General features: G+C 38.9%; 1 protein-coding gene across 6 annotated transcripts; it reads right to left on the minus strand.

Annotated features, from left to right (window-relative positions):
• Positions 1-571: 571 nt before the first annotated feature.
• On the minus strand, positions 572-9,871 carry srrt (serrate, RNA effector molecule). 6 transcript variants are annotated; one of them, XM_022762643.1, is made up of 20 exons: positions 9,799-9,871; positions 8,980-9,099; positions 8,640-8,768; positions 8,407-8,553; positions 7,888-8,076; positions 5,986-6,155; positions 5,625-5,809; positions 5,433-5,543; positions 5,197-5,353; positions 4,917-5,065; positions 4,319-4,380; positions 4,108-4,186; positions 3,679-3,870; positions 3,389-3,559; positions 2,994-3,147; positions 2,264-2,457; positions 1,895-2,051; positions 1,235-1,327; positions 961-1,060; positions 572-816 (listed from the first exon to the last, which is right to left on the minus strand). In XM_022762643.1, the coding sequence occupies exons 2-20, from the start codon at positions 9,096-9,098 to the stop codon at positions 741-743; spliced, it is 2,634 nt and encodes an 877-aa protein (XP_022618364.1). In that variant the 5' UTR covers position 9,099; positions 9,799-9,871; the 3' UTR covers positions 572-740. The 6 variants fall into 6 exon arrangements, with proteins under 6 accessions (XP_022618364.1, XP_022618366.1, XP_022618365.1 ...); XM_022762645.1 differs by having other exon boundaries at positions 1,907-2,051; positions 5,197-5,356; XM_022762644.1 differs by having other exon boundaries at positions 1,901-2,051; positions 5,197-5,356.
• Positions 9,872-12,654: the final 2,783 nt, after the last annotated feature.

Genomic DNA, 12,654 nt, shown 5'->3' on the forward strand with positions numbered 1-12,654 from the left:
TTTTTTGTACACTGACATATATTGTGTAGAACAAGAGGCTGCATTTGGTTTTATTTTCATTTAACAGATCTGAATATTTCTTGCACCACTGCAAGCCTTCTGTAGTTTCCTTGTTAGCAGCTGTGTTAAATGAAATGTCCAGCAGACGTCCATGTAGGTAATTCAATGGTTTATCCAGCAGAGGGCACCATTCCTCACACCTGCCTCAACTCCTTTATCAGAAGGGTTGTGGCTATCGAAACACATGCCACAGTGAAAATGAGCTTCTCCAGAACTGAACATAAGCACAAATGGACATAACCACATCACAACATCTTGCTGAAAATGAAATGAATGTGTTTCCTATCAGTGTACAAAACGTTACTGTCCCAGCATTGTTGGCCCTTCTCAATAACCACTGTGTTAATGATAACCTTGATCCTACACGTCCAATGCAAACCTGAACACAGAAGGATATGAGGTGCCTGGGAGGAATGTCTTCATCAGTATCTTGTATCTTATCATCTTGTTGCTCTGATCTGCCTGAAGTCACGTACAATTTTATTTTACTTGATAGATCATTGAATACATATTAATGTAGTTAGCTCACAACTTTATTGAGGAACCAGTTTACAGCAGAAGTTTGCTCTAGTTGAACAATAATAACAAAATGAAATATTTGAGAAAGGAAATAATCTAATTACTACAAGCAGAACACAATACTGGTAAAGATTGAAGACTGAAAAGACCAAGTAAACCTTCTAAAAGAAGTCCATATCATCCGGTGCGTCCAGGTCACGATACTCAATGATGTTGCGTGGATCACCGCGTGACATTCTGAGATGGTTGCAAGGAGAAAAGCAAAGACCCAGAAAAGAAGAACAGAAATGATCATTAAATAATGGAGCGTCAAAATTCTCCAATAGCAGAAATTAGAGACGGTTCATAGCAAGATAAAGATCACACGTACAGTGGTCTCACCTAATGTTGCGTGGCTTTCCCAGGTAGCCACCTTGTCCGCGGAAGTTGTCATAGTTGCCTCTGCCTCCTCCGTATTGGTTTGGGGGGTAAGGAGGTCCACCTGTTGAAACCAAGGACTCCACATCAACTCAAAAGCAGTGGTCTGACTGACAAACACGCTCCTACTGTCAGCACAAGGAAAAATTTTATTTTTCTTTGTAAAATTTTATTTTTCTTTGTGCTGACAGTGCTTATTTTTTTTAAAATAAACAAACAGTGCAGTCAGAGAACATACCACCATAGCCCATTAGTGGTGGACGAGGCTGTCCAAAGCCCATTGGACCCTGAAGACCTTGAGGAGGAAATGGCATGCTGGGAGAAAGCAAACCTGTAGGAGAAAAACAACCAGAAAAAAAAGAAAAACTTGAGTTCATACTGTTGTGAACAAAATGTGGTTTGATTATTTAAGCTTCACACACACACAGCTTCCACAGTGCTGAGACTCATTTATTCAATGGGTCTATGTTTAAGGACCAGTGTGTAGGATTTAGTGGCACCTAGTGGTGAGGTTGCAACCTTCTGCATATCGCTCCCCTCACCCTGCCTTTCCAAGTATGTCTGAGAACCTACAGTGGCCTTCAGGTAACGTAAAAACACCAGAAGGCCTCTCTAGAGCCAATGTTTGGTTTGTCCGTTCTGGGATACTGTAGAAAGATGGTGGTGCAACATGGCGGCTTTTGTGGAAGACAACCCATTCCCTATATAGATATGAAGGGCTCATTCTAAGCTAATGAAAACTTATTACAATTCTTAGTTTCAAGTGATTATACACCAAGGAAAACACAATTGTGAATATTATATCCAATTTCTGCAAATAGATGCCCCTAAATCCTAAACACTGGTCCTTTAAAGAACTACAATCCTATGATTTTCTGAGTTGATTAAATGTGTTGACCTTGACCTGGACCTGGGAGAGGAGGAAGTTTCATCTCTGGCAGCGACGGTCTCTTGGCATCCATCAAGAAATTGTTAAAGAAGACCACTTCCTTTTTCACTTCTTCAATTTTGTCCCCGTGTTTGTTCAGGATGTGCTTCCGTACAAACTCTGGGCCCTGGAAATTAATTTCAAATGCACAGTAAGAATCAAGCAACAAAACACCCAAAGACAATGCAGGAACACATTTAATGTGCTTGTTCTCTAATAGTTTTGAAACACAAGAAAAATAATCAAAACATTTCAAAACATGACATTTAGTAAAAAAATCACATCACAACATCTCCATGAGATGTACAATTCTGAGCTCTTAAGTTTACAAGTGCTCACCTTAAATTTCTTGCCGCTTAGTGGGCAAAGCCATTTGTCCTTTCCCAGCTCTTGAGTGTTGGCCGACACAAACTTCTCTACCTCCTCCTCAGGATCCTTGCGGCCCATCTTTGCTGCCTCTTCCTCAGACAGGATTTCTTTTAAACTAAACAAAGGACTAAGCTTCTCCTCCATCATCTTCTGCCACTGTTGCACTGTTTGAAAAAAAAAAAGCTTTAAAATGTAGTTAACCCAGCCAATCCATAAAGTTACCACAAAGACACAAGAAGTATGAATAGGTTTGACTAAGGTTATTAACATGATTTAAAGCCATAGTTATGCAGGAACTCATCAGCCACCACCGTATCAGCATACAAAATCATATATTTTTTACATTGATATTCCACATATTTAAAGGTACACAGCAATTACACAAAAGCACAACTTAAAAACCAGCAAGAAAATAATTAATATATTATGTTGCAGACTGTTGCATACATTAAAAACATCTAGACAGTTTAAGTGTTGATGTTTCAGTTATTAAGAAAAGGCAGCTATATGCTTAAAAAGCCTGTGGGCAAAATTGTGTAATAGAAAATTATGGGTCCATAGTTAAAACATTCAGTTTAACTCCAGAGCACAATTTTTAAGAGCACACACCTTTTCATCAAAGTTACTGTTTTACAACAACATCGTACATCCCCAGTGTACTCCTGCATATTATATAACAAAAGAAAGGAAACAAACTGACCTTCTCCATGTGTGATGCGGTTTGGAGGGATGGGTCCACGAACATGGATCATGCCACAGCGATTGGGCATTTCATCTTCACTCGGGTATTCACAGGTGTTATAGTAGTCAATTGAATGCACAATACGCAGATACAAGATCAGACGGTCCAAAACCTGGAAAGAGGTAGAGGGCAAAGAAATCTTACAAAGACTTATTGTAAAGTTTTTATCATTTACGCAATCAGCGTGTTTTAGCCAGCCAACCGAATGACAGACAGTACGTAAAGAACTAAAAATATCATATCTACGTCCAAAAGAAAGGGCAGACCGAAAACTGTTTGATGAAATATAATGCATTTGATAGTTACTTATGCTGTATATATTCACAATTCAGTCATAAAGAGAAAAGGCAAACCTTGGCCAGTTTGTCATCTCTCTCCACAGTTGTCTCTGCAGGATTTCCTTCTTTGGTGCTCTCCTCAGGATCCATCCCACTTGCGGAGCCCAGGAGCTCCTCCTCCTCAGCACTCACCTCCTCTATCAGGTAATCTGTGATATTCTTCAAAATGGGGTTCTGAGCTGGCAACTTTTGAAATAAAAAACACAACACACAAATGTGAAATTTAGTGATAACAATATCATTTGAGAACAATATGTTTAAACTGTGGATACACATGTAAATGTGCTTGACAACCAGTACTGTACCTCAGTGCTCTGTCTCTCTTCCTGGGACTTGTTGCTCCACAGGTCTCCTTTGTCGTCCAAAGCATGAATGAGCTTGGCAGCCAGCTTGATGTCATTGCGTAGCACCTGCTTGTGCTGAGTGATGCCATTAACATTACGCACCCTGCGGGCCAGGTCTCTGTTAACCCCCGGTGCCAGTTCACAGTCTCGCAGCTGTGAAGGGTAGACAGTAAAACTAACTTTTCATAGCCTCAACTGCAGTTTAGGAAATTACACAAGTAATAAAAACAGGTGCAAAGGCTGATTCAAGGCTGCACTAAGTCCAACAAGTTTGACAAAGTCAAATACCAGCCACACATTCTGCTTTACACATATCCAAATCCAGCACTTCACAAACACTGCTGCATATTACAACAACTTCAAAACAGGAGCTGAGAGTGACAAACTTACTCGTATGTTTTGAAGGTTCCAGCACACCTCTTTGATATTGACACTACGATCAAACGTTACCCAACAACGTCTGAAAAACCTGCAACAGTAACGGATTACTTTGAATATAATTGTGTAATTATGAGCATTCTCTTGTTTCACGCAATTTGTTACTAAATGAATCCAACAAATATTTTCAGAATAAGAAATTAAAAGTAGGTTTTTAACCAACCTGCGCTCTGGATGGGGGTCAGACAAGCAAACACGCAGAAAGCCAGGGTATCGCCGGCAGAGCTGAGAGAGAAAAACAGATAAGGATATTGAGTGAAACGTGCTCCAAAAGCAAGTCAATCCCTATAGACTCCCATGTTAAAATATCAAACTTTACAGCAGAAATAATCTGGTACAAAAAAAGGTTTTGGTCTCTATAGGTAATTTCCTCCTTCATGGCAACTGTGTATGGAAGGTGAATTTTTATACAACTCACGTGTTTAAATTGTATTAAGGCTTAAAGTTCTGCATAATTGAGGACAAGCCGCACTGAGTGACAGGTGGGTGAGCGAATGCTTGGCACAAACCGGCATGCACCAAAATCTCCACACAGGCCCCACCTCTTTTACCAATTTTTGGATTACCCAAGAGTTAGACAGAGTCTTGCACTGCTAAGATGGTGATGGCGGAGCAGCTCACTCTGAGCCTCAAAACTACTCTTCAGAAACCTATGGGTGACTTCACTGAGGCTACGTCCGTTTTTATTTACAGTCTATGGTTTACCATCAGTGATTCTATATTTCATGGGCCATCGAGACTGCCTCTTGTGTTCAACTCACAGCAATAATCTCAGCCTTGGAAATGGTGGGAGCAATGCTCCTCATGAACAGAGAGCAGGTCCGGTGGAGAGGCCGTGGTCTGGGGGAGTCATCTTTGGGCTTCTTTTCTTCTTTCTTCTCCTCTTCAACATTTTCCTTTTGTTTCTCCTCTTCACCGTTATATGGGAAAAAAGCAGATTGGTGGGGCAAACTATGAGTTACAAATGCTGGGAATATAGACAATATCAAAAGATCTCTGAAAATAAAAATAACATGTTGCACTATCAATCTGATTCCTCACCTTCACCTTCCTCTTCCTCCTCATCCTTGTCTTCCACCTCTTCCTTCTTCACAGGTTTGTCAGAGCAGTTAGAGTTGGAGTCTGAATCAGAGTCAGAGTCACTCTCTGAGGCGCTGGCTTCATCATCACTATCTCCACTGCGCTTCCTTTTTCTTCTCTGCTGGAAAATGATGACGAATATTTGGTTCATTTTTGTCTCATTAGCAAATAAGTCCAATAATGTAAGCAACACTAACCTTCTTGGGTTCAGGCATTTCTTCTTTGGCAGCTTCTTTCTCTGCCTCCTCTTTCACATCCTCCCCCTCTGCTGCAGCAGCCCTTTCTGTGTTGGCAGAATCATTCTCCTCCTGTGGCACAGTTTACTGTCATCACCACAGCATCATGAAATCTTTATTGCTTGGCCAAGACTGACAGAGAACAAAACATACCTTCTCATTCTTGTCTTTCTCTACTGAGGGTTTGCGGTCACCATCCAGGGTTTTGAGATCTTCTCTCTTTTGAAGTTCAGCACCACCTGAAACAGATGCTGACTTCTCCCTGTCTTCTTCCTCTTCAGATGGCAGGTCCAAGATGCGAAGATCATGATCCGTCCCTCCTTCCATCTTTATCACAGCTGAAGGCAAGGAAAAGGTGTAGGGTTCAGGCTTTAACTTATGTATGTACAATCCAGTGCTCATTATGCATTATTACTTTTAAAACAAAATGATAAAGGCAATGTAGATAAAAAATAACTCCTAAGACTAACTCGACATGTCAGTATCATTCATTACATTATTTATGAGGCCCCACCTGCATCCAGCACTTTGATGATGGCTGGGGTCTGTTCAATGTCCAGGGAGACGTTATCAAACCAGCCATTCTCCATCAGGAATGTGAATACATTAAGACGGTTGTGCAGGGCACTTTGGGCCTCTGCCTTAAGTCGGCTGGCCTCATCTGGGTGGTACTTGGACCTGAACCTGTGGCCACAGTTGGGGTCCACAAAAAAGTGGGGAGGGAATGATGGGGGTTGGGATGAATGGGATGCAAAAGTTAGAGAACAAATACATATTTTATAACTCTGTCGCATCTGTGGGGTTAAAAATTGCACTGAGAAATATTTTATTTGCATATTATTTTCAACAATTAAGTTTTTTTTTAAATCCAGATGTTTGAGCTGTTTGTTGGGAAAAGTTAAAAATGCCAAATGGAATTGAAGTATCTATACAGAATGTCATAATCTAGATTGTGATTTCTGTATTTTGTATGGATTAGTTGTTGTGTTAGGTCTTTCACTGTATGCATGTTTTCATTATGTGATTATTGTAACAAATTATTGCAAATTATTAGGAAGTTTGAGACTAACTCACCAAAAAATAAGGAAAAAAACAGAGAGATTATAAAATGAAGCAGTCACATAATCAAAATTTCACATTAAAAATGTTTATCATTGAGTGAACTACAGTTACCTTTTGTTCTGCCAGTTTAATAACAAATAAATACAGAGAGGGGGTCTCTTCTGTGAAAATGCGCTCCACTTCACCCCAATGGTGTGTCTGTATACACACAAATTCGTTTTGGGATTCGATTTGATCCAAATATAAAAAGAAAATAGCGCAGAAAAAGCATAAAACAAGAAAAAAAAAAGGATATCCGTGCGTGGAAGACTACTTGACTGTCTATCTAAAATCCCTGTTACTGTGTGTCTAAGAGCAACTGCATTGTGCGCAGTGCATACCCTTGCTATCTAAAACCGGTTCTTGCGATTCCACTTTTTCTCATCTTCAAAAGAAACGTCGTCAACGTAGTAGTAGGAGTGAAGGGAAGAAAAATGGGTTATGTCAAAACAGAACAATTTTGCATGATACCTGTGAAATAAGTGTAATAAGCATTAACAGACATTTTACAAATGTAAATCATGGCAAGGTTTAAACACCAAATAAGGAGAAGAAAACCAACCCAAACAATGAAGATGACTTTTTGGTCAAAGCTACATGTACCTGAACAAAAAGTGACTATAAGTTAAATATTACAGTGATATGATTGTGAGTAGAATTTAGAAACTTACGCTTTGATTGATTTACTGCACAACATAATGAAAATGCTGTTACACTGGGTATACTTTGCATCTGACTTGCTGAGGCATTTCATCAGACATAGGTTTAATTAACTCAACCCTAACTCCTATAACACATCCACAATCAAACAAAGCCATAATATGTGCACTAAGGTAGAATTTGGGTTGATTTTCTTTGATAAACTACAAGTGCCTGTAACAAAAGTCATTAGTAACAAACTCTTGATTGTGGGCCTGGTCCTATTAAATGGAATGGTGGAACTGCCTTTGGATGATTTGGTAAACATGTGAAACATGTTAAAAGCCTTTAGTAGAGGAACTATATTCTCTTGTTAAAGATGTTACTGCAAATGCTTGATTTAGTAGCCATCAGATAAATATGGCCAACTTTATATCCCATGATAAACCCACCATAAGGACCAGGCCCTATTACATCGTTATTAAAAAAATCAATTATATCTAAAATAATAATGATAATGGAATAAAAGCCAAAGTCGAGGATCTGTTAAAATTTGGCATTCACAGATTAAGAGTGACTATAATAGTTCAATGAAAAATGACAATAGTACCACTACATTAAAGCCTACTAATATTAATGAATAGGACTTATATAGTAAAGGCAACTGATAACGTACCACTCTTCATCTTTATGAGCCAAAAAGAAGTCCTGCATCTGCTGTCGGCGGAAATCAATCTTGTACTCATTGTAGCGTTTGACTGCCTCAGTCTCATCCACAGAATCATCCAAGGAAAGTAGGAACTCCTTAAAGCTCTTCATTATTGGAGGGGGAGGACCCAAATCCATGTCATGGATGTTACCGAGCCTAAAGGAAGACAGACAAGTCGGATGGAGTTCGGACGGGCCAGCAAAATAGTAGCTTTGTAAATATTCTGTGTGTTAGTATTTTTTTCTTCTATTCAGACCCTATTGTTTGCATGCATCTACTTTCACATATATTGAGGTGGAAACTTGTCAAATATTCAGCTTCGTCAAGCTGTTATGTTTTTATGAAACAAAATCACTGTAACATTCAACAACTAGCATATCCAGTAGTTGCAGAAATTGTTGGACGGTTAATACTAAATTCTTTAAAACATTTAAAACAAATGACATTTAACTTCAAAGCACTTTCAAGCCTGATTCCATCTCTCACCTAGCCTGAATGGGGATGCCATGGTGAGGCTGCATTAGATGCAAGTCAGGGTGGCCCCAGTGTTGTGGTGGGCCATAGCTTGGCCCTCCTCCACCGCCATAACCCAAGTCATATCCCCCACGGTAGGGGTCTCCACCATGGTCATCCCTGCGAGGAGACAGACAAAAGAGCTTAAGCACCAGAAGATACCAGTGGTAAAGATTGTGGAACAGTGTTGTTGCTGCTAATCTCACCAGTCTCTTCTCATGCGTTTCTGCTGGGGACTCATATCATGCCTGGGTGGGGTGAATCTCTCCCTACGACCTCTGTCATAATCCCGGTACTCTCCACGACTACGGCGTTCCCTGCCCCTGTCCCATTCCCTGGGAAATTGATTTCAGGAAACAAGAGGAAACATGATATAGAAAAGAAACACTTAGATGTAATACATATTAACCATTTAACACAAGTACACTCAGTGTGAGAGCACCAGAGAGACACCATTTAGTTGCATAACACAGCTCTTTTAGAGAAAAGGTAACTGCATGGGGTTTAACTGAATCCCGAGGCTTGCCATACCCTCCTCTTCCTTACCTGTCATTCCAGTCATCTCTGCGTCTGTCTTCTCTCTCTCTTGAACGGTCATAATCACTTCGTTCCCGTCTGAATTTGTCCCTTCTCCTGCGATCGTACTCATCATCACTGTCCCCCATTCTCCATGAGGAGAGAAAGCAAATTTATATTACAATGTAGCATGGCTGGATTATAAATAACCTGACTATGAGTCATTATTACTGACATTGTGTTGTTGCATGGAGGCTGCTTGCAGCCAAACAAGCATGCCAAAAGAGGAGATCGCTCGCTCTTGATTCCTGATTGTACATTGTCTTATTTCAATAAACTCTAAATTGTAATCATAGCTTTGATAATTCACACGGTGAGGGAGGAATGCAGTTATTTGAACAAAAGCAGTGAAAGATTAGGATACCGAGGATACAAGAATGCTAGTATACTACTGGGTGGCCTGAGACACGACTAGTGCAGATTGTGTTAACATTATGGTAGGTCAGTCGCAGAACAGTTACTGATATATATAAGATTGGGATATCCAAATCACTAAAAGCATTTGGGATAAAGAAAAACACGCTTTAACATATGTAGGGATAAATGTGTGGCTTCTCAAGTCAAAACAACATAAATACGTTACTGTTATAGCACGGGTTAGCTGTTACCGAAACTGCAATCTAATGTTAGCTCATATGCTAGCTACGTTAGCTTGCTAGAAAGTTCGTTAATGTTCCAGTCGGTCTTAAGGCTAAAGAGCCGTCGTTTTATACACAATAGAGCACCTACTGTCTTGCCAGTTTAACCTCAGTCGATAAATGTGATACAATGCAAAAAGCACTTTAAAACCTTGTTAAATATTTGCTTGGATGATATCGTGTTCGTCTCCCCCTCCTTCTCCTTCCACTTCTCTTTGTCGTGATGTCTCTCAGCGGTCGGTAAACAACGAAACGGAGCATCAGCGCCACCAATTGGTTTGGCATCTGAATCAAAATTTCAACCCCTTCAGTTTTTACTTTCAGTAGCTTTCATGTTGTAAAAATCACCTTGCTTCACACTGTCAGACGGTATCATTTATTCTGTATCAGCTATTCATTGAAAGTATGTGTTGTTATTAGTTGTCATTTATGTCATTTATTTGTCATGGCTGCACTATTCACTTACATTATTTCTTGTTTTTTATTCCATGCACATTGTTTCAAAATTCAGCCTGCCTGACACATTTGGTATCTTTGGAAACTTTGGCATCTCCATCTGTTGGTGTGACAATGTTTAGTAGCACTGAATTTAAGAGGTTAAAGCTACAGCAAATTTGATTTAGGAAATTTGTATTTAAATGTAACCCACAGCCAATCATGTTGAGAGAGGCAAGAGGGATGATGTAACCAAGAAATAAAATTAAAGAGAAAATAGAAATTTATAGGAGAAAAGTGTTAATAAACGGTAGCCTGGCTGTAATAAATTATTATTTTACTGCATTAGAAGTATCAGGCCATAAGTTAATGCTCAAACATTTGGCTTTTCCATTTTATATTTTTCCATTTCACTGTCCATTTACAAATGGGCCCTTTTCATAGAAGATATTTTGATATATAACAGAAGTAAAAGTACCAGTGTAAATAACAAAATGCAAAAATTGCTGACTTCCATTTATTTGCCTCACTTCCAGGATCCTGGTAATGTGAATGCTGGCTCACTGTCACACTTCCATGGCTTTATGGGAGACATAAAAAAAGTCATCAATAATGTTATAAGTGACACCAGTGCTTTTCGAACAATGACCAGTCAAAATATCTGCTGTGAAAAAGGCATGATACCTGTAGACTGTAAGGTCTGAGGATTATCCTCAGTTGCTGGATAATGTCGCACAATATCTCCTTTCATTGTTCAAAGTCTTTTTCATGGTATTTCTGGTTTGGTTTGATATAAATGATCATTCTGTTCCAGCCCACAGAGACACTGGCTGGCACCATCTTGCGGTCTCTGTGTCTGGTGTAGCTATGCAGTCAGTGGGTGGGGTTATGATAAGAATTTACTGAGGTCATGAAACTCCATAAAGAGAAAATTGGTCTTATCAGCCAAAATAGTGGAAACACTCATTGCGGTTTGATTTAATATTACCTTAAAAAATAATGTGCAGCTTTATTGTACAGAGATTTTTATAAAACAACTGGTTTGAGGTACTAATGTATTGAACCCACTGTTTTAAATGTATAAATGGCATTCATATAATCCAAATGATTTTTCAACAGTAGACGAGGGGAATTGTAGAACAGGTGTAAAATAAAAGTCACAGTAAAAGAATTTAGTATTTGAACAATATTTTAATAGATTACTGTAATGTATTATACTACTTATTTTACTTTTGTTATTCAATAAACTGCTAAGTATAACTTTTCTTTGTCTTTCCTCTGAACCTTAACTGGTGCCTCATATAATCCAGGATTACGCGTGGCCACACTTGGGTAGTCTGCGCTTCATCCTCCATGATAAACGCAGATTCCACTTGTTGTGGAAAGGAATGGTCATCTCTGGATCCAAATGCAAAGTCTCCTCCAGGTCCACCATTGGCTTCCATAGGACTGGAGATAAGGTGGTAAGGGCTGTCCAAAAATCCCTATGAACATTTTATATTGGACAATATAATTCAGATTACTTAGAAATATCACATATATCACCTTTTCTTAACTTTACACTTTGGACGACTTTATTTATATTTGTTCACAATGCTATTGTGATACATTGCGTACTGCTTTCCAACAACCCATACAGTGACATTTATTTTTTATGGTAAAGTGTTATAAACCTTTGTGTCAATAGTAGCAAGAATGAACTGAATTATGTATATTCCATTTAATGGAATTCAGTGAATTGAATGAATGAAAGAATTCAGAATTCAGAATTTTATATATATATATATATATATATAAATGTAACTGTATGGGTTGTTGGAAAGCAGTATGCAATGTATTACAATAGCATCGTGAACAAATATAAATAAAGTTGTCCAAAGTGTAAAGATAGATAGATAGATAGATAGATAGATATTTACCATACCTCAGTCTGGTCTTGACGGGTCTCTTTGCAATCCACAAGCACGAATATAGATACACTCAAGAGGAGCAAAACAGATGATCTCAGTGATGAGTATGATGGTAGTGATCCAGGCATCTTTCCTCACAATTGCATTTGTATCCAGAGAAAGGTCATGTATCTGTAATATTTTCAAAATTCTGCGCACCAACAGGTTCTTTTGCATCAAGGATTCACTTATGGCATGCCATGTGACTGAGCCACTTTATTTATTTTTCAGCTTGTATGGAACAAATGCATTAGCCTATAGTCCCACACATGCCATAATCCAGGCAATGGCTAACCTACGCACAGCTACCCTCTATCTGTAGTTTATTCAGCTCAAATACAAATGGACTTTTCTTCAAAGCAGCAGGTGGTGTTATTAAACGCTCATGAAATGGTGAAACTGAAAAGACATGGACCTTGTTAGGCAAGATTAAAAGCACTGCAGGACGTCTTAATGAATCACAATTACACTCAAAGGCAGGCAATGTATCCTTCCAGGCCATGTCAGCGAAACAATAATATGAGCGCTTTTTTTCCTATGAATTAAAATTCTGCCATTGTACCAATAAATATATTTTATTAGCCCAGAGTATGTATGTGGCACGAATTAATTATGTATTAATA

This window comes from Seriola dumerili, unplaced genomic scaffold (genome assembly GCF_002260705.1).
Source record: "Seriola dumerili isolate Sdu_G_001 unplaced genomic scaffold, Sdu_1.0 BDQW01000449.1, whole genome shotgun sequence".
Lineage (NCBI taxonomy): Eukaryota > Metazoa > Chordata > Actinopteri > Carangiformes > Carangidae > Seriola > Seriola dumerili.

Bases quoted from the DNA above. Each gene is read 5' to 3' on its own strand.
- srrt (XM_022762641.1), bottom strand. From the start codon at position 9,098: ATGGGGGACAGTGATGATGAGTACGATCGCAGGAGAAGGGACAAATTC. The intron at 5,544-5,624 runs GTATGTTTTGTT...ACTGTGCCACAG, and splicing joins AGAAAGACAAGAATGAGAAG to GAGGAGAATGATTCTGCCAA. The intron at 3,148-3,388 runs GTTTGCCTTTTC...ACCTCTTTCCAG, and splicing joins GAGATGACAAACTGGCCAAG to GTTTTGGACCGTCTGATCTT.